At 31.6% G+C, this 14,953-nt stretch overlaps 1 protein-coding gene across 2 annotated transcripts in view; it reads right to left on the bottom strand.

The window, feature by feature from the left end:
* The window catches only part of LOC148305007 (membralin), a 92,159-nt gene that overhangs the window by 34,836 nt on the left and 42,370 nt on the right, over positions 1-14,953 (bottom strand). For both annotated transcript variants that reach the window (XM_088267397.1, XM_088267398.1), the window contains exon 7: positions 11,460-11,517. In XM_088267397.1, coding sequence (XP_088123523.1) covers positions 11,460-11,517 — 58 coding nt within the window. The remainder of the gene's footprint in view (positions 1-11,459; positions 11,518-14,953) is intronic.

Below are 14,953 nucleotides of genomic sequence, written 5' to 3'. Positions count from 1 at the left end.
AAAGAAACAGTGTACAAGTTGTTGGGTTTCAAAAGTTGTCGGGTTTCACCCCTACCCTTTTGATACCCAACAACTTGTAAACTGTTTCTTTTTTATATATATGTTTAGTAATAAATAAACCCTGAAGAGGGCAACAGGTTGTTGCCGAAACTAGTTGGTTAATAAAAATGTGAGTGGATCAGAACACAAAGCATTTTTATTTCTCGAAATAATATATCAATATGATCCACAAAGTTAATATTCAATATTCAAAACATTATTTTTTTTCAGTTTTAGTTTTTTAATAAATAAACAAATTAAAACGTTTCATAAAGTTTTTTTTTTAAATTAAAATGAGATTGTATATCGAATCGCAATTTAGTAGATTTCGTTACTCGAATTTAGGATTTTTTTGCATTTTTCACAAGAAAAGATTAAAATTATGAAAATACTAGAGTGCTTTACATCAGCGCTTCATAAACTTTTTTTCTAACGAAATATATTAAACAATAAATATTTTACATAGCTCAAAATGAAGTAACACCTGGTTTCATATTGACGATTTACTTAATTAATAATTTAATGAAAATCATAAAAAAGGTACATTATACCCTACGAACTTATATATATGACAGTTTGCGAACCAAGATACAACAATACAATACACAAAATGACACTGTATTGATTCCACCGTCATTTTGTTTATATTTCCATTCAATTTAATTAAAAGAGCCTAGTGGAGTCCCAGGGCTCCGCAAAGCCCACTTTGAGAACCGTTACTTTAGATTACATAAAAAAATCCATAGAACTGAACTTCCTATGCGAGCAGGTCGAAAGTAACAATGTAACAGAATATTTAAAGCTGAATATTTGATGAGGCAGATAAAGGTGAATCGTACGGCTGAAACTAATTAGCATAGGATGCAACGTGTTTGTAAAAAACAAGTCATTTACACAAAGAAAAACTCACCTAAGCAAGTAACGTATTCTAAGGCTCATTACATCGCTAATGGAAGCTGACTGAAATTAATGGTGGCATTTTTATGCAACGAAATAGGCTGCCTCCAATGCCTAATGTAGGGTGCTTGAAAATAATTAACTGAATCGTGTATTTTCCCTGAAACGAGATACTCAATAACACGCTCAATAAAATATGTTACTTTCGCTAATATAACATATTGTATAAAATAATCCTGAACATATTCAAACGATCGCCATGGATTTTCCTCGAAAGACATCTAGAGGAAGACCAAAGAATTCATGGATGCTACAGAAAGATAACATGATTTAAAGGCATGAACTAGGTGACGTTGTATATGATAGAAGGACCTACTTCGGCGAGGGTATCTTTAAGAGGAAAATATTACTTTAGAGGTGTTTTTCTCGGTTTATCTGATTATTACCTTATTATTTTATCTACCAGTCCATACATAGGCATGTATGTATGTAAATTTACGTATGTGTGTATGTATGCATGTGTATGAAATAACTTATAAATATGTTTTATGTAATATATGATGGAAATTGTTATGTTACATAAAAGAAAAAAATAGATAAATAAATAGGAGAAAAAACCTGAGGACGAGGAGAGCTGACCATAACAGTATATTTTTTTAACCTCTATTTGCTCCCAATGGCGCAAAGAGCACGAATGCAAGGTGATCAGCCCTGCGCTTCTTGTACCAGTCCAGGATGATATTAATTAAATATTAGAGTCAAAATTATCTATATTTATTTTGACCCCCCTGGAAACTGGGACCTCCTGCACGGTAGCCAAACGCGCTGACCACTAGACTACGGAAGTGGCGCCTGCCTAACAGAATACAAATACGATAAGTTGGGATAGAGCCAGGAAGAAGAGGAAGAAGCTAATGATAAAAAATATTAATGTTTTGGTGATTTTTATTATTTTTTTTTTGACATCTCATCAAAGATGAAGAAGAATATGGAAGTCTGGGCATTTGCGGGGCTGACGACCGTCATAGGCTGGTTTGAGTGATCACTTTACACACGTGTAACATTCACCAATTCTACTCATTATTACCAACCACACTACTCAAATTCTTGGAAGTTCTGTATATATATATGAACTAATTCAGAAACAATGTTCTTGAATCACTAGAACTTCACTAGAGACATCTTTTGGTGATATGAATATTCTAATAATTCTTTTCATCTCACCAATAGATGTCTCTAGTGATGTTCTAGTGATTCAAGTGTGGTTGTCAATAATAGGTAGAATGACGGTCGTCAGCCCCGTAAATGCCAAGACTTCCACATTCGTCTTCATTTTTGATAAGATGTCAAAAAATAATATGAAAAATATTCATGTTTTGGTGATTATTATCATCCGCAAAGAAGTTTGTAGATATGACACAAACGACTCGACATATTGTCCAGACAATGGGCTGTGAGGGTAAAATCTGAAAACTTTTGAAATATTGCTATCAAATGTTACGTTTGCGTTTATGTTCACACAAAACGTTATTTCAACGTATTTTCTTCGGTGTATTACAGTCATTGGATGTGAGCTACATAAAAGCGGGCGGTATTATTGTATCTATAATATTTTTCAGTACGCGGGGCGAAGTTGATACTATTATTCGGTTTGCTTTGGAAAAAATACACAGAACTTTGCTTCTTTGTGGCAAAGGAAATTGGAAGGGATTGGTAACATAGTAACGCGAGCTTACGCTCTATACAAAGTGTTCCATCGTATTGAAAGATCGTTACCTGTGGATCATATGGGGACGTTTTATTCCTGTTCATTTCAAAGCGAAAAGAAAACGAACGAAGATGAAAGGCGGCGGTTTTTGAGACTTAGTAGGTAATTTCTGGGAAACATTTAGTAATGCCCAATTATTCCTGCTTATTTTTATGGAGTAATTGGAGTGGGATTTGCCACCAGAGAAAAAAGGCTTAGGTCTTGAATTTGAAAAAAAAACAACTAATTAGAAAGCAAAAATTCTTTTCGTAAAATCATAATTATCTTAAAACATTTTCTCGGAAAAAATATTCAAATTGGGAGTGTCAATTTAAAATAAGCAATTAAATAATTTTTAAAAAATTCTCACCGATAACAAAAACACTTAACTTATTGTTTTTGTTTCAATAAAACCCCTATCCGCACTCCAATGGTGCATAGGGCACTGCATCATATAAACGCAGTGTTATCTTGATAGTTAACAAATGAAGGAAAAGTGATCAGCCCTCCGCTTCGGATACCAGTCCAGGGTAATATTAAACAAATATTAGAGTAAATAAATCACTTATATTTATAAGACCTCCCCCCCTGGGAATCGAACCGGGGACTTCCGGAACGGTAGCCGAGCGTACTGACCATTGCACTACGGAGGCGGACAAGATAAGGGCGAGTGATAAGGAGAGTGTTAAATAAATATCGATACAGCGCAAAAAAAAATTCTGAAAAAAATAATGAGGTCATCAAAAAGCCGCGCTGAAATGGCGCCGATAAAGCGACACCATTTAGCGTCGATTCGTAGAGTCCTTTGTCACGTGCCGGGCATGAAAATTACTATCAATATCTTTTTCAAACCCTTATCCACACCCCAATGCTGCATAGGACACTGCATTATATAAACGCAATGTTATCTTGATCGTTAACACATGAAGGAAAGGTGATCAGCCCTCCGCTTCAGGCGCCAGTCCAGGGTAATATTGAATAAATATTAGAGTGAAAAAAACATCAATATCAATCAGTACATTCAAGCTGAAAAAATGAATGAGGTCATCAAAAAGCCGCGCTGAAATGGCGCCGATAAAGCGACACCATTTAGAGTCGATTCGAGGAGTCCTTTTGTCACATGGCGGGCATGAACATCCTCTGAAAGGGTTTCCGGCAGTCCGACCATCGGATACCGTAGGCGGTGACACGAGCAGAGTATAATGGCGATGCCTATTTTGTCACCCCGACCATGTGTGCGCCAATATTGGATACACCTTTGTCATTGTGCTCGCACTGGTGGCGTCACGAGGACGGGTCAACTGATAATTTAATCAGGTTATTGGAGAGCTTTGCGCGTCGATAAATGAAGTTGTCAAAATTGACGAGGAAAAATTGCAAAACTAATAATTTAATAGCATTTGGGAAATAATATTCTCGAAATATTCTATATATCAACATCGTATCAAATACTTTATTTTTTCAATATGATATATCACACCGCTTCCCTGCAGGGGTAGGCAGAGTGAATAGAATGCCACACCAATCTGTTTTTTCCCATCTAATTTCATATTTTTAAAAAAATATTCTCAACAGATCCAAAATGTTATGAGTAAAATAACCAGTCAAATAAAATCAAATCAAAATCAAATAAAATAGCAGAGACCCTTTTTGATATGCGCAAGATTAAATTCACTTTTCCGTAGGAGTAGGCAGAGAGAATAGAATGCCACACAATGATGAAAATATAAATGATGTTTTTAGTGGAGAAATCCAGATTTTGTGAATAAGGATTTGAACACACTCGAAATGTTGTGGATATAAAACATATACACAAACAAATATAAAATTCAGTACGTGATCGGTTGCGTGAAGAAAACAACACGTAGATTCCACGCAATTATTTTTTTAAAAATATAAATTGGAATTCGATTTTTTTTAAATAATATATATATTATTGAAAAATTTTATTGTTATTGAATTTTTTTTTCATGTTCATGTTCAATACAAAAACGGTGTTTTAAGCAACAACAAAAAACATTCAAATCCGTTAATTTTTTTCATTGATTGATTCGGCAGTCGTTTTGTGGTAAAACCTATCCATTTTTAATTAATTAATATCAAACACCGTACGGTGTTTGAAAATGATGCGGAATGCATCGAAATACGTGTGGTATTTACTAAGTATTTTGTTTTAAATTAAAAACGTTAAATGTTACCTGGGTTTAGTAGGAAGAAAATCAAGTTATCGATTATCCCACCTTAACATTAAATTTATAAAATAACATGATTGAAATATTTCTATAAATGAAACGTTTGTATAAGACCACTCTATCGAGTTTATTAATGTAAACAAATGTGCTTACATCAATAAACCCGAAAATGTGGTCTCATAGTATTTTTTTATATTAAAAATATTATGGCGGTACACATCATATCAGATACAGTCATAATATTCTATTTGAATGATCCCAAAAGCATTTTCATATGTATATTTTCAATCAAAACAACAAAAAACGAGAACACAAAATAAACCTTCCTTCAAACAAATCGCATGAGCCGGACAAAAATTTGCATCGGCTTATCTTTTGAAATCTTCGACGTGGTCTTCCGACGCACTAGCGGGCATCAAAGGCCGATTCATAATTCCTGACAAGGAAGTAAACGGATATACATAAATGAACAGGTCCCCGGAAAATGTACGCGGATAGAAATGAAGGGGGAAAAAAGGAAATCGGATACATCCGCACAATGCGACCTACTTTCTATAATACCTTAGTCGCTTCAATAGATATTATACTACTACATCTAAAACTAGTAGATATCAAAAACTAACTAACTAACTAACTAACCATCACGCCGCTTCCCCGCAGGGGTAGGCAGAGAGAATCGAACGCCACACCGCTCTGTCTTTGCAAACATTCTTTGCCTCTTCTACATTCATGCATCTCCTCATACATACCCGACGATTATTACGACTCCTGACCCGGCCGCTTTCAAGTATTTGACATACCTGATTGTGCCAAATTTTCCTCGGTCGTCCTCTGCTTCTTTTTCCAACTACATTCGCCTCATAAATTTGTTTAACCGTTCTTTCTTCACTCATACGCTCCACATGTCCAAACCATCTCAACACACCTTTCTTAATTTTATCGATAATGCATATTAGTAGATATCATAATACATTAATTCGTACAACGAATTCTATGAGCATTCGCGGTATAAAATGCTGGGTACGCGATAGATATACTACCATCTAAAACTAGTAGATATCATAATACATTAATTCGTACAACGAATTCTATGAGAATTTGCGGTGTAAAATGCTGGGTACGCGTTTAGGAATAATATTTAAACTTTTTTTGTATAAAAAGCATTGTTTACTTTGTGGTATGGTTAAACAACACTCTCCTTATCATTCATCGTTTACTTTGTGAAATACCACTTTAATAAACAATAATTTTAATACTAAAACTTACTGATCAACTAATCATCACGACGCTTCATCGCGGGGATAGGCAGAGAGAATAAAACGCCAAACCGCTCTGACTTCGCTTCTTCCACATTTATGCATCTCCTCATACACACCCGCCGATTATTCCGTGTCCTGACCTGACCACATTCAAGTATTTTAAATACTTGTTCATGCAAAGTTTTCCTCATTCTTCCTCTACTGTTATATATGTTTTACTTTTCATTCTACACTCATTCGATTCAGATGCCAAAACCATCTGGGCACAGTTTTATTCATTTTATCGATAATGCTAATCTCAGCCTTGCATTCTTTCGTTATCATATACATTAAATAATAATAGAAAAATCTTTATTTCTTAATAATAAATGAACATATAATAATAATAAATTATAAAATCCTTATCTGCACCCCAATGGTGCATAGGGCACTGTTTCATATAAATGCAGTGTTATCTTGATCGTTCACATGAAGGAAAGGTGATCAGCCCTCCGCTTCAGGTTCCAGTCCAGCGAAATATTGAATAAATATTACAGTGAAAAAATCACTTATATTTATTTGCCACATCACATTTAAAAGTGAAATATTTAAACTTTGACAGCGTTTTCGGTTTGGCTTGACAGTAAAGAATTTTCATATTGACCCAAAAATGGGTTAAATTCACACGCTACATAGCTTTTGAGATTTGTGGAAATGGATATTTCATAAATAAAAATAAACGTTTGAAAATATTCATACAAAATAAATTTCTCGTTCGTTTTAGGGTTAAGTGAAAATATTTCACAAATATATTAAATAGATACTTTAAAACACAAACAAAAATGTTGATTTTTCAGAATTCTGAAAGCAAATTCACTTCGGAGCATTTATTTTTTTTTATCTACATGATAAAAATATAAAAATTAACACGGGTCTATGAGGGAACTTTATTTGTACATGTCCGCTGTAAATACAGAAGAATAAATATATCAGAAAAATATGAATCCCATTACAAACGGTCAAGTCAGTAAAATTAGACAAGGTTTATGAATTCCATATTTATTTATGTAGAATTCAATCCAATAAACCTTGAATAATAATAATAAAATTTAATTTAATTTAAAAAATTTAATTAAATTTTATTAAGATCTTATAAAAGTGTTTTATTTTTATTATTTTAATTGTTATGTTATTCTACAAAGTAAATGCAAATTAAAAATAAAAATAAAAAAAATTAAAAAATAAAAATTATTTATATTTATTTATATATATATATATATATATATATATATTTATTTATATATATATATATATATATATATATATATATATATATATATATATATATATATATATATATATATATATATATATATATATATATATATATATATATATATATATATATATATATATATATATATATATATATACATATAAATATATGTATATATATATATATGCGTCGAGGAATATAAAATGATGTATATATATATATATATAATATATATATATATATATATATATATATATATATATATATATATATATATATATATATATATATATATATATATATATATATATATATATATACATATAAATATATGTATATATATATATGCGTCGAGGAATATAAAATGATGAGGTGAGTGAGCTATTATTTGATTTAAAAATATGTGAACGACATAAATTTCTAATATTACTTATGGCTACTTACAGATTTGTAGCTCTATGTGCCTTTCTTTCGTACATTCAAAAATCAACTGAGAATGGCTTCTCAACACTCTGCGCTCATAATCTTCAATAAAAGTAATAAAATGACGAAAAATATGCCACGGAAAGTCAAATAGATTTTTTTCATATAGAAGAAGAAAGAAGTGTACACAAAGGAGTATTGAATTTCTTGTAATTCAGTGAGATGTGAATACTGAATTCATCTGAATGTAAGAGCGGGAGAAGGTTTAGCGGGAGGGGTTGGCGGGAAGGAAAAAGCAAAAGTGAATTTCTGTTCATTTTATTAAGTCACATATCGTTCACTCCTTTCAACAACGTCATATATAAAAAATCGTCGATTTTCAGTTGTGCGTGTTTTCGAAATGCCCAGAAAATGTACTATATCCCAGCAAAAGCGGCATATTTTTTACTTAATATTTACCCGCTACAGGGCAGAAAGTGTTGTTTATGCATTTTGAAGAAAAGGTTATGTTATATTATTTTTAAATATACTAAATATTTTTCAAATGGAGAAAAAACCTTTAAGTTTTACCTGAAAAGATCTGGTGCACAGTAAAAAGTTCAATTAGTGGCTTGATATTTATTTTTAATATTTCATTAAACTTTAAAAACGATCTCCTGAAAAATCAAGTTTTTTGATATATGACGTTGTTGAAAGGAGTGAGTGATATATTGCACACTTTTATTTTTTAATACGACTTACCGAATTATAATGGATATTCGTTCAAACGTACATGCATCCGTAAAAGGCATCCATGTGCGAGGAAATTGGCATTTAATTAATTTACTTATTTTCTTTTAAATAAAAAGTAAGGCAAAGATTATATACGATACCGTGAATAATTCGTTTAAATAAGAATAAAATAAATTGATTTTTTTTGTTGGTTCCAATTCCCATAAATCGAAAAATTAACTATGAAGTTTTTCTAAAGAAATCTACGAGTTTGTTCGGCATACGTAATATAAAATTCATCTAAATTTTAATTACAAAAAAGCTTAATTTCTATGTAGCGTTGACGATAGCAAAATATAAAATAATCATGACATCAATAATTCATTTACTGCAAACCCGAATTTTACTTATTTTAATTTCGAAACGCATTACTTTAATTAGAAAAAAAATGCAGTACAATTCGCTTACTTCTTTCAACAACGTCGTAAATAAATAAAAAAAACTTGATTTTTCAGATCGTTTTTAAAGTTTAAAAATATAATAAAATGTTTTAAAAATAAATACCAAGCCACTTATTGAACTTTTTACTGTGCAACAGATCTTTTAAGGGAAAACCTGAATGTTTTTTTCTACATTTGAAAAATATTGAGTTTATTTTTTTTTTAAATTAAACAATACCTTTTCTTCAAAATGTAGCGCGTAAATATTAAGTTAAAAATATGCCGCTTTTGCTGGGATTTAGTACATTTTCTGGTCATTCCGAAAACACGCACAACTGAAAATTGACGATTATTTAAATATGACATTGTTGAAAGGAGTGAGCGAATTATCAACTACAAAGCGTTAAAAATGCTTTGATAAGAGTTCAGATCACAAATCAGGCAAGCGCAACGAAATGGAAAAAGAAGAAAATAATTAAATTTAAAAGTACAAGGGGATTCGTGGTATAAGGGGTGTGTCAGTGGTAAGGAATACAAGGGTGAAGGGGTGGAAAGGGGGGATGCAATGGCACTGGATTTCGTATCAAAAAACAAACATAAATCAGAGAGGATCATTTACAGCAAGAATGCCGTTCCCAACCTCAGAAAGCAATTAATTTTTTTTTTCAATTATTCCGAAATACCAAAAAAAAAATACAATTAATTAAAACCAGATTAAGTAACGGGAATTTCTAGAGCCAAATTGATCGCTTGAAAATCACCCGTTTAGAAATTATTGATGGTTTTTTTAAACACATATATTTCATTCATTCTGAATGATAGAACACAAAGCATTTTGAATGAAAAAAGGATAGGAATTATTCAAAGTAAAAAGATAAAATAGGGAAAAATAACGACTTAAGAATCGAGTAATATATTTTGAATAATTTATGTTTATGATTGCTATCTTTGCACTCAACTATATCAATCTTCTAGCGTACCGGAAACCAAAGATACGCTAGTTATTGACAATTAAAACTTCATTTAATTCCGTTTGAAAATTGTACACTTTGTTTCTGCCTTGTTATACTTTCCAGTCGGAATTCCGTTTCTGTTTATTCTGTTATCAATCCCCCGCCCCCTGATCAGCCCTCCAGTTCACCCTTCCGTTTCATCTGGCAGCACAAAAATGAAACGGTAAATAATCGAATATCGAATGGCTAATATCGAATATCGCAGCGTCTCGGCCCGCTGGAAAATGGATTAAATCCGCGTTCTGGGACTGTATACCCGAGACAGAAACATTCGTACTTACTCCTACCGACTGCAAACTATAGGACATGAAGATCAATCAGATTTAGTGGTGTCCTATTTAGAAAATATGACTCGACGGAAAAACCTAATAAATGACCTACAGTATAGAACAGATTGATTGAAACAAAACTTTTTTTCTCGTATTTTCAACACTCTCAAAAAAAATGTTTTGGGGGTGTTCCTCATATTATGGACCAGGGCTGCTTCTTTCGGTGACTAAGATGATGAACAGCGAGAAGTATCACCCAATTCTACTGGAAATGATACTACCAGAGATACAAAAACGAAGGTCAAATGGTAATGGAATATTTCAGCAGGATTACAAATCCAAAAAATTTTAAATTTTTCTCACAAAAACAATAAACTGTGTTGGACTGGTCAAGAATTTTGCCAGACATAAACCTAATTGAAAATCTATCGGCAATCTGTAAGAATCGGCTGTCCAAAATGGATTGCACTACGGTGGAAAAGCTCATTTTGTTCATAATTCAGGTACGGTTTTGAGACGAAAAAATGGCATCCACGTGCCAAATCCTTTTATAATAGATGTCAAGAAGAGTGAAATCTTTAATTGAGCCCAAATGAGATCATATCAAATATTAATTTGTAATATAACTAATAAACAAAAGATTTTAGAAAACTTTTTACGAAAATACAACAATAAAAAGTTTAATTTCAATTAATCTGTTCGATACTGTATGTGAAAAATCTTGATTGAAATAAGATATTGAATCCATCGTATACATTGTATTGTTTTTGGGGATCAACCTTGTTTATTTATTATTAACTATACATATCCACATTTATAAGTAACACATATAAATTAAATATAAATTAAATATGCTTTAAATTATAAATCCTTGTACATAAAATGCTAGGGAAATTTTTAAGGCAAATTAAAAATAAAATTTTAATTGAAAAATTTAAATTAACTTCAGGCAACGTATAGAGATATTTTCTAATCCTAATTCTAAAATTGGTGCCATAATCTTCAAAATGATAAAACTTAACGCATTTCAAGTACTTGTTTGTTTTTAGTTTTAATATAAAATATTTTTATGATTACTTCATTTGAAAAAAAAATAAGACAGGACAGTGGTAGAGGCTTCATTTCACTGGGCCAAATAAATGTATAAGAATAACACTATCTTTTTATGAAGGTTAAATTTATAATATTTAAATAATAAAACATTAAAAACTTACCAATAAACACGAATATCTGATGATGTGAGTATCGAAGCAGCATCGATATAGACACCGTCTGTTGACAAAAATAAACATTTTTAACTAATGGCATAAATTCCAATAACTCATGAGATCTGTAGAACCAATTGACAATGTAACACCTAGTAAAAGGGTATTAGGATTATACCTAGGAAATGGGACATATGTATAACGAATTATACATTTTTGACACAAGACTTCCTTTATACAAAAAAGATTTGTATTTTAAAATGAAAAGGCTAGGATGAAATACTAATATTACATATTTGTACTACTGACCCTTATATGCACCCAACGGTGCATAGGGCACTGCATCAAATAGAAGCAATGTTACGTTGATTGTTAATTATATTAAGGCAGGGGGATCAGTGATATTTAGTTACCAGTCCACGTTAGTACATTTTTTAAAAGAAAAAACACTTCTTGCATGATAACATCAAAAGGTGTTGTTTCCGTTAATTTTTTTTCATTAATCATATTTGAATTGTAGAATAACATTGGTCATTAGAAAATAGTAATCAAAATAACGCGGAATGCATCAAAACACGTGTCACAAAAAGGTTTGAAGAAATAGTGATATTAATTAATATCACTATTTAAGTAAAATTTAATTAAAAATGGACAGATATTACAACAAAGTATTTTGACGTAAAAACCAGCTGGGCAAAAATCAAATATGATTATGTTTAAAAAATGTTACAATATGTTAATATAGCGTTAATAACTTCCTATAATTGGCGACATAAAAAAAGCTAAATATTTGTATTATCTAGTAACAAAATTGCACACATCCAACCGTATCTTTATTTCAGCATTCCAAATAATTGCAGTTTTCGTTACATGAAAATCAATCCAAAAAATGATTTTTAATTCACAGCGCTCAATCACACACAAATCCATCACGGCGATAGAAGTGGACGCACTGTTCAAATTGCAAATATGATTACATTTTGTTTATCAAATGCACCATCGAACGTGCTTTATATGCAAATAATGCATTTGAAATGTACCATAGGTACAAAGCAGGGCGCTGTGTAATTTTAAACCTAGCAGCATCCAAAAATTATGGAAATGCAAAAATATCCATGACGCAATTGACATTATGCAGGAGCATATTTTTCGCACTTAATTTCAAATCCCTCTTTAATAAAAAATCAACAATAATGAACTTGAACACAGTATTATTCTAGTATAATGAAAATCATATTAAAATAAAGGAATTCGATTACTGTGATCATTTTAGACTCTACTAATTTTGTATACAATAAATAAACAGTTGATTTAATTAAACAGAATGTGAAAACAAACACGAATTTATAAATTTATTTTCCAACATTTATTCCATAAGTCATAAAGCACGCATTAGTATATTAAACTAGCTGTACCCGGTCATGCGTTGCTGTGCCTAGTCAAGTTGAAAAGAAATAAAAGACCACATAAAAAGGCATTAGAAAATATACATTTAACTAAACAAAAACGACTTTTTGTTGTTGTTAAAAGGTGGCGTGATTTTGAACGCTTCTTTATTTTGTTTTAATACAAAAAATACCAGTTTAAAAAAAAAACAAGAAAATTTAAACTCGATTTTAAGGCCGCTTTCAAAGAAGAGCGAGATAAACAGGGTTTTGTTTTATAATATTTCAGATAGAAACTATGAATATAGTTTTTTCCACATATATTTTATTCAAATAGTGTCCGGATTTCGTAGGTACCGACACCAGTGTGACGATGTCGATAACAACGAAACGCGGTCAATGGTCGAATAAAATTTATATGGAAAAAAACTATTTAGTTGTTATTTTATTTTCGAACACATTGTTCCGCAAAGTGGGTGCTGCGGCACAGTGGTGTACCGTGTTGATTAGTTGGTGTGCCACGGAAAAAAGTCTAGTTTTGTGAAAATAACAAAATTGCTCCAAATTTTGATTGCCTGTGCTCAGTTAAGTAGGCCCACATTACACATTAAACATAATAGGTTCAAAATGTTACCATAATATGGTAAATATGCACTTCTGAAATTTCTTAGTTTGGTAAGTGTAACTTGAATAGAAAAAGTTTACGGAACAGTGATCTAACATATATCGCTCACTCCTTTCATGAACGTCATAAATCATAAAACTTGATTTTTCAGTAGAACGTTTTTAAAGTTTAAAAATATAATACAATGTATTAAAAATACATATCAAGCCACTTATTGAACTTTTTACTGTGCGACAGATCTTTTTAGGTAAAACCTGAAGGTTTTTTCTCCATTTGAAAAATATTTAATATATTTAAAAAAAAATATTTAACAATACCTTTTCTTCAAAATGCAAAAACATTTTTTTTCTGCCCTGTAGCGGGTAAATATTAAGTTAAAAATATGCCTCTTTTGCTGGGATATAGTACATATTCTGGGCATTCCGAAAATATGCACAACTGAAAATTGATGAATTTTTATTTATGACGTTCTTGAAAGGAGTGAGCGATATATGTTACATACAAGCGATAAGAGTTCTAATCCAAAATCCTAATTCAGTAAAGACTTCAATCTTTCAGTGAAAGGTATTTACAGGGCTCATAACTTGTAATACCCAGACTTACATATTCTTCTTCATCCATGTTTAGATATCAAAATTTAAAAATTACGTATTGAATATTGAAAGCATTAACTTTGTGGAGCATATTGATATAATGTTACGGCGTTATATTTGTAGCAACATGAACTATGACCCCAAGCGCCTGCTAGGGGCAGGGCGGGGTGTACGCGGGGAATGTTTACGTTATATCCCTTATGAGAATGCAGGGGATGCTGCACACACTTGTCATTGTACTGTCATGGCGACCTGTTGAATAAACCGATCGCATCCTAATTACGAGTTATTATTACCTATACCCAAGCCCCGTAATAATATTATTTCGAGAAATAAAAAGACTGTGTTTTGATCCACTCACTCACTCAATGCGAGTGGATCAAAACACAGTCTTTTTATTTCTCGAAATAATATACTTAAAAATTACTCCTGAGTGGAGAAAACCCATATTTGTGAACAAGTATTTGGACACATTCAAAATGTTGCGAATCGAGCTTTTTATTTCGATGGACGAGGTCGGTTCTGTACGTATCCAGAATCCTTATTGAGGCACGAATTGCAACACCTTTTTTTTACAGCACGAATATTTCGAGTACGTTTCGCAAATCCGTGCCGTTTATGTTTGTTAATATTAAGCATTCGTGCTGGCCAATTGAACGGGGAGATTTACAACGGAGAGTCGTTCAAATAGACGTGTAATTTGAAACAATCCGGCGCTTTGTTACTTGCGTTACAGTGGAATCCCACAAATGCTGTCAACAATACAATATTAGCAGTGATTAAACTTTGTGGTTGCGATTGTTCAATGAATGTTTACACCTCTGTATGAACCTTTGATCCGACAAACGCGAACCAGATCACACAGCGGAAAAATTGTGTTGATTATTTTAATTAAGGTCC

The sequence above is a fragment of the Brachycentrus maculatus genome, unplaced genomic scaffold (assembly GCF_059751285.1).
Source record: "Brachycentrus maculatus isolate JH-2025_06_01 unplaced genomic scaffold, ASM5975128v1 h1tg000294l, whole genome shotgun sequence".
NCBI classification, from domain to species: Eukaryota; Metazoa; Arthropoda; class Insecta; order Trichoptera; family Brachycentridae; genus Brachycentrus; species Brachycentrus maculatus.
Note: the sequence above shows the minus strand (reverse complement) of the source record. Positions and strands in the feature narration are given on the sequence as shown.